This window comes from Chaetodon auriga, chromosome 7 (genome assembly GCF_051107435.1).
Source record: "Chaetodon auriga isolate fChaAug3 chromosome 7, fChaAug3.hap1, whole genome shotgun sequence".
Taxonomy (NCBI): Eukaryota; Metazoa; Chordata; class Actinopteri; order Chaetodontiformes; family Chaetodontidae; genus Chaetodon; species Chaetodon auriga.
This window is the reverse complement of record NC_135080.1, coordinates 2,152,590-2,167,201: the sequence shown is the minus strand read 5'-3', so window position 1 is coordinate 2,167,201 and position 14,612 is coordinate 2,152,590. Positions and strand designations below refer to the sequence as shown.

At 45.9% G+C, this 14,612-nt stretch overlaps 1 protein-coding gene across 1 annotated transcript; it reads right to left on the bottom strand.

Moving 5' to 3' along the window:
* Positions 1–354: 354 nt before the first annotated feature.
* zc3h4 (zinc finger CCCH-type containing 4) lies at positions 355–14,324 on the bottom strand. The gene is made up of 14 exons (XM_076734962.1): positions 14,024–14,324; positions 9,546–9,849; positions 9,355–9,462; positions 9,009–9,210; positions 8,371–8,528; positions 7,958–8,054; positions 7,602–7,738; positions 7,262–7,378; positions 6,948–7,059; positions 6,574–6,683; positions 5,940–6,406; positions 4,878–5,200; positions 4,521–4,769; positions 355–4,264 (listed from the first exon to the last, which is right to left on the bottom strand). The coding sequence occupies exons 1-14, from the start codon at positions 14,101–14,103 to the stop codon at positions 2,565–2,567; spliced, it is 4,164 nt and encodes a 1,387-aa protein (XP_076591077.1). The 5' UTR covers positions 14,104–14,324; the 3' UTR covers positions 355–2,564.
* Positions 14,325–14,612: the final 288 nt, after the last annotated feature.

The following is a 14,612-nucleotide window of genomic DNA, read 5'->3' as shown; positions in this document are numbered from 1 at the left end:
AGACAACAGGAAAAATAACACCACAGAATAACAAACGGCCTTCTTTAAATGACAAAACCAAACGAAAGGTTTTAATTTAGCCTGCTGTGAAGACAGACACGGCGGCCTTCACATCTTTAGCTGTTTCTACTGTTCATGGCTGGCATCATTAACCAGATCATTAGCCTCACTAGCAGCACCATGAGGCCGTGACACTCACCGCACACTGGTAAATAAAACTGCTGCATGGATAAAAGATGAAGACACGCTGATCTTCTCAGATTCTGGCCGTGTTTAATCACGACTGCAACAGACAGAAAGTGAAAAAATGAATCAACCGAGGTAATAAAACAGAGGAAAGAGAGTTTGAACTGGTTGATCATGTATCAACTTTATTTAAATACTTTGACAACCTCACCTACAGTGTACAGTTAGAAAACTCCACTCCCTCAAAGACAGGATACTGGTCAAATTTACATAGCACAAAAAAAACTAACTTATAAAACAAGAAAGCCATAAAGGAAAGAACAAATCAACAAGAACTTTCACACTTCCTGTAGCTGAAACTAGCTTTTTCATGACCTGGCAGGAGGGAGCCATAGTGAATCTTTTGTTAGTCTGAAACTTTGTACAGAAAACCAAATAAAAAAAATAGGTCTTTCTCCTCTCTTCACACTGCTGCAGGCTGCCTACATCCCACTGAGGTGAGCAGTATTCACATATTCCTGACATATAAAATGGTTCAGTTCAAAAATGTCAAGTGAGGAAGTATATTTACCCAAGTATAAAAAAATAAATTAAAATGATCAACATTTATACACAAGATGGTCAACAATCCTGACAGCTGTTTTACAATCTTAACCTTCTGAAAGTCAAAAACTTCGATCCTCGACACGCTTAAAGATTTTCAAACAAGCCTGGCGATGAGATCTCCGGCTTTTCAGGCAAAAGGGGAACGACCTGCATAAGCTGCACTAACTTCTGACTTCATTTATGGTAAGGGGGCAAAACTAGGGAGGGAGATTCTGGAGAAAACACTGAAAAAAAAACAACTTAAACAACTGAATCCATCCCTATCGATCATTTCCATCAATGAAGTGTGCACTTCTTCTGCTGCAAACCTGAGAGGAAACCCACGTTCAGTCTGTATTGAATGTTTTTTGTTAAGATGTGACATTTGAATGGTGTGCTTCTCTTTATGCAGAGCTCACACTGACAGCAGAGGGTGCACCTGCACAGATCGATGCAAGATCCGTGCATGAATTAAAGTTTAGGTCCAAGTCTAGTTTATGATTGTCACACTGTCACCAACCACTAAAGCCGAAAGCTTATAGAGTGATTCTGTAAGGCTGAATGAATTCCATCCCACCAACCTCTGCAGAAACCTGCGCCCTGTCCTGGAAGTGTTCTCTCCATTCTTAACAGTCCATAAAAACAAAATAAGTAAAAGCTCAAGGCTAGATGGTGAACTGTGTCAGCCAATCAAAGTGTCCTACTCTGATCAAGGTGAAGAAAAGGATGAAATTTTAACCAAGCAAGGCTGACTAAACCTTAGTTCTACCTTAAAGCTACAGAACCTGACATTTATGCAGTGGAGGCTCTCCTTCTTCACAAACCCATAAAACTAAACGTTCAGGTGAAAACTACATGAATGGGGAAAAAGTAACAACAGTGGTATTAGTGGTTAGAGAGGCAGAACAGAAAGGTCACAGGTCACTTCCTGCACCAACAAAGTCACCTGTTTTGGGTAAGAGTCAAAGACCTGAAATGAAACAGTATATGAACAGCTGGAGGAGCTACAGACATTAAAAACATTATTACAGCCCTCAGAGGACACAAACTGACAGTGCAAAGAAGTAGAAAAATAAATACTAAAAAACAAAGAAGCAGAATATAGATTTCAGTTTGGGTATGTGTGACGAGGTGAGTCATAATGACAAAAGGTCTGCTATTGTTTGACAAAACTGAACATCTTCCACAGGAGTTAAAGAGGACAGTGAATGCAAAGGCAGTGACATAGAAAATCACCAATGGGCAACCGTATTCCAGGACTTGCCTCAGTGCTGTTCATTAATCACAAAAACACTGCAAATAAGCAATATTTTGTTGGGAAAAATTGAGATGTGTCCCGTCTTTTCAACTGCTGCCAAGAGCACAGTCAACTTTAACTGCCCAGATTTACAAAAGAAGTGAGCAGAGGAGCTGAAATCAAGGGGATAATGAAAGAAAGATGTTGCTTTCTAAATAACGGTTTTCATTAAGCATCGAGATGAAGAGAATACATTTATTCATACATCAATAAGTCTGTTTAAAATAGAGCTTTAGAGATTTAACTTTAAACCCTTCCCATAACCCAAGAGTCTTTTATAGAATCTGAATCTGCGACACTGGGGCAAAGTGTGTGTGTGTGTGTGTGTGTGTCATGTTGTGTGACATCTTTTTGTTCACAAAAGTTTGTCTTCTTTATCAGTCTTACAGGAATTTGCCTCAGTGCGCTTTTCTCTCTCTTTTCACTGATCTGCTCAGTGTCCAAAAATGTTAAAACAAGCCAACGGTCAACCACATGATGGGCCTGTGGGGGGGGGTCACTGGCAGAAGGGGGAGGCTGTGGGGTCAAAGCCTTTGAAAACCTCCTTCAGAGAGGCATTGTCCTGCTCTGTGGCTGCCTGGTCAGGCTGCACTGGGCTGTTGCCTCCAAAGGGGCTACTCGTCCCGCCGGGCTTGGTCGCCTGCTTCACCACACCGAATAGAGAGGACACTGGTAGGTTGTGGACACCGGCAGGCCCCTGATCCGCTGCGGCTCCAGGAGCACCCTGACCACCACCTGCTGCTGCCCCGGCTGCAGCGGGCCCACCCTGGGCCGCGGAATTAGGCGAGGGTGCCGGTTTGGGCCGAGGCCTGTTGTAGCTGTTGTATCGATCGGTCCCTTGCTCTCCACTTTTCTCCGGCTCTGGTTGGTCCAACGCAGACTTCCGAACAAACAGGGGCTCCTTGGACTTGGGTTTACCTGTTGTGGGTTCACTGGGTTTGGACTCTGTGCTGGTTGAGTTGGGGGAGTTGTTCGAGCCACTGCTGGTACCAGGGCTGCCTGGTTTGTTAGTCCGAGGGTCATACAGACTGATGCAGCTCAGCACACTGGCTCCCCCTGGTGACCCAGCTCCCACACCGCACCCTGCCCCACCTGAGGAGAGCAGCCTTGGGTCATAGGGGGCAATGGTAGGAGGGGAGGAGCCAGTTGTTGTTGCTGGAGAGGGAGAGGAGACAGAAGGAGGCGCGGGATCTGATGGTTGCTTCAGTGCTGACTTCTGAGGCTGGAGACGGGGGTCTGTAGGACCTTTACGGGCCACTCGGGGGTCAACAGGCTTTTCCGCAGGTGCAGGGGGCATGGAGGGAGGGGTACCCAGCAGAGACGCAGGGGCATTAGGGGTCGGTAAGAGAGGAGGTGAGGGGGTCTGGGATGGGCTGGAGTTGACAGTCTTAAGGATGCGAGACAGCAGCTCAAAGTCTGGGAGCGAGGAGGTGGAGGAAGAGGGAGCAGGGGGGTCCGAGGAGGGTGGAGGCTGTACAGGGGGAGGCTGTGTGTGAGGGAGTGATGTGTGTAGCAGCTGCTGAGCCCGGGACAGACGTGGGTCTATGGTGGGGACAGGAGGGATGCCTGGTGGAAGTGGAAGGAGGTCCTGCTTGGGGATAGGGAGTGGAAGGAGATCTTCAGGTGACCAGGTGATGGTTTTGGAGAAGGCTGGCATGTGGAGAAGGATATCCTTCTTGATGTGGCTGAACTGCTGCAGCTGGGAGCGTGGGTCCCTCAGGGCCATACCCATGAGCGGGTCCAGAGGAATCGGCACCGGCTTGTCCCGTAGAACCCGCTCCGTCTCCTCCTCTTCCACTGCCGGGGCTGTCAGCGGCGGGGGCTTGTAGACCAGAGGAGGCTCTGGTTTAGGAGCAGGAGGCGAAAGGGAGGTGGATCCGGCTGAGGCAGCAGCAGTTAGCCGGGCTAACCTGGGGTCTACAGGTGGTCCAGAGGAAGATGAAGCAGGCACGGAGTGGGTGGAGTCGGAGATTTGTGGTGACTCAGCAGCACGTGCCAGCCGTGGGTCCCGAGCCAAGCGAGGGTCTGCGGGCCGAGCCGGAGCGCTGGCAGGAGAGGCCTTCTGGAGGCGGGGGTCGCTCGGGGGGGCGTCAGATTTTTGAGGAGCCTGGGTCTGTTGACGGAGCGTTTTCAGGATGGAGGTCACACTACCACCGCCGTCCTCATCCTCACTGGAGTACCAGTTCCCTGAGTCACCTGAGACAGAAGGACAGAGATGCTTGTTTAAATAAAAAAATCCCAAATACATAAACTTCACAGCAGACACACATTTGATTCATCTTGAAGGATTCTTTGAAAGGCGCCACATCTGAAGCTTCTGTGGATTATTTTGGTTTTGTTTTTGTTTTCTGTTGCATGTTATTAGTGTGAAATGAACAAAACACTACACAACCAAAGAGTATAAGAATGGCCGACAGTTGATCGAGAAACGGGTGCAGATGCTTTCCTCTACCTTCAGTGTCTCGACTCTTCTCTGCCCCTCCCTCGGCCATCCTGCGAGCTCTTTCCTCTTCTTCCTGCTGCTTCTGTTGGATCCTCATGAACAGGACGCGCTGTGCTGGAGGCAGGAAGTCAGGCACAGAAATCCCGCTCTGATTGGTTGACACTCCGTTAGCAGAGTCGTCTTGTCCACCTGACTGATTACCAAACTTCCCCGCTCCTCCTCTCTCGTCCATGCCAGCAAAACCCTGGTAGTTGTCACCTGAGAGGGACCAGTGAGTCTCATCAGTACAGAGACTTTTCAACAATCACCTACAAAATAATTAACTAATCTTAATTATTCAGTTTGCTTATTAAAACTCAATCTCACCTTCTTGCACCACTCCCTCCATCTTCATACCATCCTGCTGATTGAAGAAGTTATTGAAGAAGTTTCCCCCACCTTGAGGAGGACCTGGAGGCATAGCACCTCCATGTGGAGGGCCGTCACCAGGTGCAAATCCTCCCATCATGGGTGGTCCACCAGGGCCCATGTTAGGGGGTCCCTGGTTCATCCCAAGGTTGGGGCCCATGTTCTGCATGTCAGGGGACATCATGCCTGGAGGGGGAGGGAAGCAGGGGGGAGGGGCACCAGGGGCCCCTTGGGGTCCAGGTGCAGCAGCCTGACCCTGGTTGCTACTGGGAGTCTGGCCCCTGATAGAGAAGGAAGAGGAGTAGTTAGGATTAGGAGTTAGTCGATCTCAAAGGGAGAAATAAGAGAGAAGAGAAACTTCACAGTAAATCTACAGCATTTTAAAAGAGGGTGTTTGGATGAGCAATAAGTTCATGAAGGTAAATGAGGACAAAACTGAAATCCTACTGAAAACAAAAAGAGAAATGCTGTTTGAAAATCTGGGGAAATGAACTCCCTGGATTAAATCAGAGGTCAGAGATCATTTTTAGGTCAGACATAACCCTTCTATTATTCAGAGAATGTATGAAAAAAAAAAGACTACAATCAGCACATGGTGTGTCTGTGGCACAGAGAAATTGGGGCTCTGTGGCCTAGATCGTATGAGGTCAATAAAAATCTAAATATTTGATGATGGTATCTGAAGAGCTGGTACTACCACAGTACATTACAAAACTATAGATGTAGAGAGTTTTGTGCTCCATGCTTCCACTTTTTACATGAACTATTATTCTTTAATTAGTTGTTGGCTACATGAATCTGCAGGCTTTGGAGCCACCTTTCCACTGCTGCCATCGTTGGCACAGGAGCAAGCTAAAAATGTTCAGGGGCACGTTTCAAGCCAACGGGACAGGTGGAAGTATTCAACAGTCCAAAGAAAGACAGAAGCCTGAGTGGATTATTATATCTTGTATGTCTCTGTCACTCAGATATGAATAGAAAAAGATTCTCTTTCCCTCTTGCTGTTTTCTGATCTCTCACCTGACGGCCAGTTTCTGAGCGAGCTGTCCTGTTGGCTGAACTTTAATCTCAAACAATGAGGGGATCTTCTTCCCTGCACCGCCTCCCCCTCCACCACAAGGAGGTGGGGGGCCCATGTGAGGAGGAGGTCCTGTGGGATTTGGGAGCCCGCCTTGGAAGGGACTTCCTTCAGGGACATGGACAGGGGGACCCGCACAGGGGTTAAGCACAGGTACAGGCCCTGGTACAGGGGGAACTTTACTGGGATTGGGCCCATGGTTAGGTCCGGGAAGACCCCCAAAGTCACCCGCCGCAGGCCCGCCAAAATCCCCGGGCACTGTGTTGGTGTCGACAGAAACGGGCCGAGGAGGGGTGGGGAGGAGGCCAACTCCAGGAGGCGGTTTGGGGAGAGGGTTGATCCCCTGCTTCTTCAGCTCCTCCACCTCCTTCTCATCCTCAGCTCCAGCCTCTGCGTCCTCTGCCAGCATCTGGAAGACGTCGTCACAAAGACATTCACTGATAAGTTTATGGGAAATATTTTCTCAAGGCCTTTCACAAGTCAAACTGTGTCTGTTTGTGAACTTTAAAAAAGTTCATCCTGTAAACGCTGCATTTCACGTGGTCTCAGACATCTAAAGGACCTGACCGTTCGTACCTTGTTGAGCAGCTCCTGGGTGTCATCGTTGAGGGCGTCATGGGAGAACATGCACTCGTCACCATTGACACAGTTCCCTGTGGTGTGGAACAGCTTACAGGGGAATTCGCGTAGCAGGGAGTCAAGGAGAGACACGAACAAAGACAATGGACAGAAAACTAACTGACACGTTTCCTGGACACCCTCGTTTGAATTCTGAGATAAATGAAAACCTATCACATTTTCAGTTAGGTTGAATTAGCATGACGCAGCTTTAGCCGGCTTTACTGTTTAGTTATCTCTACTCCGAGACAGACGAACTAGTTCACATCAATATACCCAGAATCCCCTTGTACCAATAAGTGTCTCTCTGTGTGGTCAACAGTAAAGGATATCATGCATGTAGGGACAGTGGTCGGCTCGGGCACAAAATCCAGTGATGTAGAACTTGCACAGCTCCTTCTTCTTGGGCAGCTCGATGTCGTGGCTGAAGTTGCAGTGGTCCCCCTGGTGAGGAAAAGGGCCATAATGAAATCTGTGAGTCTGAGGGCTCATGGCTGAAGCGAACATCTGGCACTACTTTGTTACAGAGTCCCGCCTTCACACCCTACACGCTGTTATTGGCTGGGGACTACTGGTATATACATAATTTCCCCGGTGTGGGATCAATAAAGTGATATCTTATAAGAGAACATTAGTGCTGTCTCACCCAGGTGCATCTCCCCTCGATGTAGTATTTGCAGATGGCCTTTCCTTTCTTATCATGGTGCTTCTCGTTCTGATTCCTCCTCCCGAGTCCTGGTCCATCGCCTCCTCCACCTCCATCCTGAAATACATACACACAAATCAACACATATACAGAAAGAAAAGCACAGAGTGTCTAACAATAAATAAGAGAGAGAGGATTCTGATCATTTTACTCCTCCAGTCTGATAAATATAAAGAAGTTTGCCCTGAGGGAGCCCGACTTTGTGTTTCTTTCCATTTGCATTTGATTATCAGATTTGTTTCAATTGCAGTACGAGGAGACTGAATTACAGCAGCCTCACCCCATTGTCCATGTCTCCGTTGTTGTCGTCGTCCATCCCCATGTCGCCTCTTCCTCTCCCGCGATTTCGACCCCTTCCTCCTCTGATCATACCACGCCCTCCTTTACCCCTCCCTCGTCCGCGGCCGCCTTTACCTCCTGGAGCAGGAATGGAAGACAGAGTGAATTTCTGCCAACACTGTCAGGTACAGGTTTCAGAGTGAGAGCTGTCAACGATTCGTCCTGCGTAACACCATCACAGCCTGTGTTCGCTCTAAAGGAGCAACTGAGTGAACTGTGTGTCCATTTCTTCAATAAAGATAAAGACTCAAGACAAAATCAAACACACCTGGACAACTACCTGTCATCCAAACTCACCTCTGCCTCGGTCTTTGGACTTCTTGTACTGATTGAGTTCTTTTGAGTAGTCATCATAGTCATCCTCGCCCATGTTGTCATAGTCATCATCTCCATACTGTAAGGACAGATTAACATGCCACTTCATTGAGGATTCACGGAACAGACCTTCAGCATCAGCTTGGATTGAGAAGTAAAGCAGCTTGTTTTCCTGAGTTACACATGATGTGTAAATAGTTAAATATCCGCTAAGCAAGACTGAGACAGGCTCTGAGAGATGGTGGCTGTCAGTAGTCCAGCATTTCCAAAGGTCTCAGTAATGAGGACGGTGGACGTAAATGTAGTTAAAGTTGTGTTTGAAAGTGAAAATGTATCCGTGTGGATGTAGACGCAGCACTGAACTAAAAGCTTCCAGTGTGAATGATAAACCTCACCTCCATCTCATCTCCATATCCGTCTCCATCGTCGTTGTCACCTCCCATCTTTCCTCCTCCACCTCGCCCTCCTCCTCTTCCTCTGCTTCCGCCTCTCCCCCTCCTCCCTCCTCTCATTCCTCCACGACCTCTCTGGTTCTTCATACGACCTTTACCCCCTGCAAAGACACAAAGACAAAGAGAGATGTAAAACGAGAGTCAGCTAAAGAGGCAGATAAGTTTCGAACATATCTGAGGAATTTGGATTGATAAGAAACTTTTGGCAAATAATCTCCTTCGTCTGTCCACAACTGAGCAAATAAAACTGAACAGTAAGTAAACCAGCGAGCATGTGATGATGAATTTGCTACCAAGCTTTTGAACAGTGGCTCATTGTTGGAAAAGCCAGTTTACTTTCCTAAAGATCGGTGAAACGTTTTAGTGTAAACGTAAAAAAAAAACATGACACAGCTTCAAAGTATAATATTATGCATAAATAAAATAATTACATGGTTCTGCCACTTGGTGTATCCCAGTTGAGGCCCTTTACCTGCTGTGTTTAGTCTGAGTGGAGCTGGAATCTCAGCTGGGCAAATATTTCACATGCAGCAGAATACGTAAGGAAACCAACAGCCTTAACCGAACTGCCATGAACCCACCTCGACCGCTGCGGGGGCCTCCTCCCTCCTTGGCTTTGCGGTACTGGTTGAGCTCCTTGGTGAAGTCGTCATAGTCTTCTTCCCCCATGTCCTCCTCTTCCTCTCCCTCAAAGTCATCTTCATAGTCATCATAGCCTCCGTAGCTCTGCTTCTCCATCTTCATGTAGCCGCCTTTCTTTGAGCCACCATAGCCCCCGTGAGACTACAGGCGGGTCAACATATGAGGTGATTTTTTAATTACTGAATATTGATTTATCTGGAATATTTTACTTAAAAATCATCTGATTAAGGTTCATTTGTCAAGATTTGAATGCAGGTGTGGTGAACTGTACTTCTTCAGACTTACAGGAGGAGGGTACTGCGGACTGTACTCTCTGTACTTCCTCTTCTCACTGGGACTGTAGTCAGAGTCGTCGCTGAAGTCCGAGTGGTCGTCATCAGAGGACGCATGACGCTGAGAGAGGAGCACAGGTACATTCAGAGAAGACGTGGTGGAAATAAACTGACTTCTGTTTAATACTTGTCAACATTTCTTACTTTGTGTTTGGATTTGCGTTTCTTCTTCGACCTCCTCTTCTCCCTTTCTCGCTCCTTCTCCTTCTTCCTCTTTCTCTTGCGACGGTGGGATCTCTCGTCGTCTGAATTGCTGCTGGCGTGAAGCTCCTTTCCTCGCCGGGGCCTTTCCCCGGTACCTTCCCCTCCTGCTTCACCTCCTCCGCCTGCTTCATCGCCCGCATCTCCGCCTCCTCCTGCTGCGGACATTCCTCCACCCATCTCCTCTTCCTCCACATCTCCTCCATCATCTTCCAGCTCACCCTCCTCCAGCTCACCATCCTCTGGCCTGTAAAGAACGCACATGAAGAGAATTTACATATGTCTTTTCTCACAGGCCATGAATGAATCTGCCAACCACCTACAGGTTTTAATAATAATAAAAAACCTGAGAAAAAATAAATATGAACATTTAGTGGTTTGTTTTCAGTGGTCACGGAGAAATCCCATGAAGATCGAGTAGAGAGGATTAACGGTTTATAACTTACCGAGCGCCACTGAACTGCATTATTTGCATTTGTGCAAGTCAAAAAAGGGTTTACAAGCATAATCTTGATATTTAACAGCTGACTGAGCCCCTGAGGCATTATTTGGGGTGAAACAGGAGTCAGGTTGTAAATATTGTGACATTTACTGTGAAAAAAGAAAGCTTTTAAGTGCTACAGTAAAGAAATAAAAAGAATGTCGGTTAAAATTACAGCCTTGGGCCCACTTCCAATTCTTTGAATGTTCCCCTTGTAGCATGTATTCCTCTCTGTCATGGAGATTTCTAATACTTTCAGCACAACAAGCCTATTTATTCTGTATTTTAAGAGAAAACCTGGCACAGCGTCGGAAGGACAAACGCGGGTTTGATTTGATGTCAGCGGGAACAAAATCAACATTGTGTGTGTGGCTGTGACTCTGCCAGGTGTATTTATACAGCCAGTGAATTTCTCACAGATGTTTGCCTGCTTGAAGTACTCGTGAATACATCAGGACTTCACATGTGAATCCCCCTTCAACACGAGCAAAACATGGAATCAACAAAACTTTTATCTGCTGCACAAGCCATCAAATCTAAACAAGCATCATATTAAATTAGGATTCTTTTTTCTAATATAAACCACCCATACCCCCCCCCCCCCCCCCCCAAATGCTTGTGGCTGGGGGGAATTGCTAACGTGCTGTTACTGTGGTCAGCTGCCAGGGTTGGACCCTCACTTGAGACAATGTGAGCAAAGCCATAAGATCCTAATTACACGGATCACATGACGGCCTCGTCCTGCAGCATTGGTGGCTGTGGAGAGGATTTTTATTGGAGGGTGGGTCAAAAAGCTGAACCGCAAGAGAAAGGTAACATATACAGTTTAAGTCCAAAACATAGATGTTTTGATGGTGAACTGATAACAGTAGCATGTCGTGTGTTTGCTGAGTGTCAGTTTTATCAAAGCACAAGATCCCAAACAAATATTGACCGTATCTATTCCTGACGCAGCTTGAGTACTCATTGTTCTGTCTGCCAATTTCATAAGATAAGATTTATGGCACAGGCTAGGGGAGGGGTCAAATTTTAGTATCAATGAAGACGCGTGTTTGAAAAGACATATGTGCCACTCCCTGTTTGAATAATTAGGCCCCGGCTCTCCTACAAAGGCCCAACGTAGCCTGATGATTCCTGTCTGCAGCAGGCTGGTCGTGAGACCAGAGGCCACGCTGATGTAAACACCATTCCACTTTTCCACTTGACCACTGCATTACAATATCTGACTGCTCAATGGCTAGTTTTAGCCTGTGAAGAGCATACAGTGAACCGAGACAAAGCAGGTGGGGAGTACAGCCAACCTGCGTTCAGGCGAAATGTCAGCTGCACTGTATGTGTACACTGCACCCCAGCACATCCTCAGCACACCAGCCTCCTCTGAGGAGAGCTCAACAACCAGCCTGAATAATCTGTCCGGATTCACCAAAAACATGTTCATCTGCAGAGCAAGATGGCCACGAGTAATTCAGGAACTTGTTTCCAGCTAACGAAGCTACCAGAGGACGCTACTCATCTACTTCATCCTTTGAACAAAACAAAAAAACAAATTCTGAAGTACACAATTTGTATTTTTGGACAGAAAATACTGCGTTATTGCAGGGAAGTCCTACCAGAAACCTGAAAATAGTCACTCAGTTACTTTAACCTTTTCTCCTCTGTCACTATTTACAAAACAGCCACAAAAATCTGAATATATGCAGATTAAGCTGTGGTTTTTTTTTACCGTTTCAATACAAAAGTTCAGTATCAGACACCTACAACCCGAATGCATTTTACCTCAAAGTAATTAAACACATTTTTCTCTTGCTGCCTCACATACTTTGCTTACAGGTTCTCTGTCCTGCATTGGCTATCGGCTTTGAATATAAACACCACAAACAGGAGCATCATCTCAACAGCAAAGTCACTCCTCTTCCTCTCTACTGCCATGTGCTATGAAGACCCTGACAGAGTGGGACACAAGGACCCGTCACAAGGAAAACTCTGCAGACTCAATCGAGGGCTCCTGTCATTGCACAGGGATTTGGCTGCATTATGGAAGCAGGTTGTTGTGAAAAGGGAGTGGCTGGGAGTCACTGTGGGCCAAAGCTGATGGCCTCTCTGACCTGCAGAGACACTATACACACATCACCTGCTGCCAACAATGTGCCACTTTGGAGATTAAAAAAACTTTCAGTACAAACTACATCCAGACTTTTCTTTGCTCAGGTCAGGTCAGCGTGAGCTTAAGAGTTAATGTAGTTTACATCTACCAATGCAAACATAGGCTTCCCAGACCTGTGAGGAAGAAAGACTGTTATTTACTAAATGTGTTATTGATTAGACTCTGCCGAGTATCAATATACTGCTGACAACTTAGTGCAGTAAAATCCAGGTCTGTGCAGTATGTCATCCATGTACACTACGCCACACAAGCTTCCTTATATAACCATGATCACTATGCCAAACTGATGGTAAAATTTCTCCACACACCCTCAGCAGAAAACTGTGAGAAGATCTGAAAGTTCAACAGAGCACATGATTATTCTTGTCCATTCAGGATGACTGACTCCAAGGATTTACCATGCATTATGGTACATTATTAGCTCAGTGGATGAGTCCACAACTTAATTAATTCTATAAGCAAAGGGCCATGATTAAAATGGGGAATACTTACTGTGACAGGTTTTCTTCACATTTTGCCCTCAAAACCATTGAAAAGGTTTTCCCTGACCTTTGAGGGACACTACTGGGGTCTGTGAGACTTGGAAGTGGGACCAACTGGGTAACATGCAGCAGATTTGCCAACTGGGGACTGTGGAAAAAGGGAACTTTGTGTTTGACTTGAAACTCTGCTGGGATGCTTTGCAGACGTTTTACACATTTTGGGACTTTTGAGGGTGTTTGGGTCGAGTCAGTGTGGGTACGACTGTGAATAAAAATGATGTTAGACAGATATCCATAACCAACAAGCTGCAATAACGCGGTTAAGTTGCGAGCAATTGGGACAGGTTACTAAACAGATTCGTCGACACTTTCAAAAGTCAATGTTGTAAATTTAGTAGATATTAAAGACTTCGGGGAAAGAAATCTCAATCGTCTCAGGGTGTTCGGGAACAAACATAAGCTTTCTTACTAGTGACTTTTAGGTAGAAAGACGACGATTCGACTACAATTTTTAGTGCGTAGAGCTAAGACCCAAGTTTCTTCGTGCTGGCAATAACGTTGCGTTTACGCCAACACACCGCATAGATTTGTACGGATTATAGAATCATCTAATAGCCTAAACTGATCGAATAACATTCATCAAATTGCTCTGACAATGTTAGTCAACGCTAGATTTAGTTCCGTGATGTAGCGGTTGTAAATGTAAACGAATAGCACATTAACAAAAACCAATAGCCATTAGCTTAGCCTCTCTCTTGCCAATTGTATTTGGTCACATTAGCCAACAAGCTAATGTTGCTAAGTTAGCCTGAAAACAGGCCCACCGTTAGCAAAGTACATTTGGATTGTTTTTTTGGCACCAGCGGCATTACAATAATTGTCACACCCACACAATTAATTGAATTAACGTAAATTAGTTAACTTTTCTGAACAATGTTCAAATATTTAACCGATGCTTTATAACCAGTGAATTGGCTAGAATGACGGTGAAACTGTGGCTGATCAGCCGTTTCGACCTCGTCTCTTTCCCCTCACACAAATTATCTTGAAGTCGATTGATCGTTGGTTGTGGTAACTTCATAAAATTAAGGGAATAACGTTATCCCAGGTGCTATTTGGCCTCCCAGTTGGCGTCGTCGTGTCAACATGGCGTTCTTTACCTCTGTACTCGTTTTCCAGAAAAGGCGAGTTTAATCCCTCTGACAGAAAAAGAAAAAGAAACCCCGGGCTTTTTGTGTAAAAGCACAGGACAAATAAATAATTTCATTTAAATATGACTGTAGAATTACTCGACCTTTCGTCAGTCAGGAGACTGTTGTGTTCGTGGTTGGTAGTTGGGGAGTTTGGATGGACAGTCATGCTTTCCACAGCCATTTCCTCTAACGTTAGCTAACGTTACATTGAGGTGCAAAAAATTACAACTCGACACTGGAATCTACTGGCTTATGCGTCACTTCACTAGGATCTACTTGTTTTTGGTTTTAGGAAGAGTTTCTGTTCATAGTAGGCAATTCTCCACTACAGTTGTAAGAGAAATATGATGAAAGTGAGTCCTGACGTTCTCCGTCCTACTGTAGCGATGTGAAATGACGACTGATAAAATTAAAATGGCCGACTGTCTTCTCCTAGGAGAAAGGGGCGGGAGTCTCCGAGAATGACATCATGACGAATAACGTTCTTGTAGCGCGTCTCACGGAAATTACCGACTGGGTAATAAAAGGGTAAAATGAACCCCTGAGTTTGACTCGCAGGTGCACACGAAGACATAATCGTGATCACACTTTATATATGTAATTACAACGTAATTAGGCCTGATTTTCATGTAAATCGACCCTTCTAATATGAGAGTCGTTTGAAGAGCACTAGTCGTTTACCAAAAAAAT

Coding starts and splice junctions, on each gene's coding strand:
- zc3h4 (XM_076734962.1), bottom strand. CDS start 14,103: ATGGCTGTGGAAAGCATGACTGTCCATCCAAACTCCCCAACTACCAAC. Junction 5,201..5,939: donor GCTCAGAAACTGGCCGTCAG/GTGAGAGATCAG, acceptor CTTCTCTATCAG/GGGCCAGACTCCCAGTAGCA. Junction 4,265..4,520: donor GAAGAGTCGAGACACTGAAG/GTAGAGGAAAGC, acceptor CTTCTGTCTCAG/GTGACTCAGGGAACTGGTAC.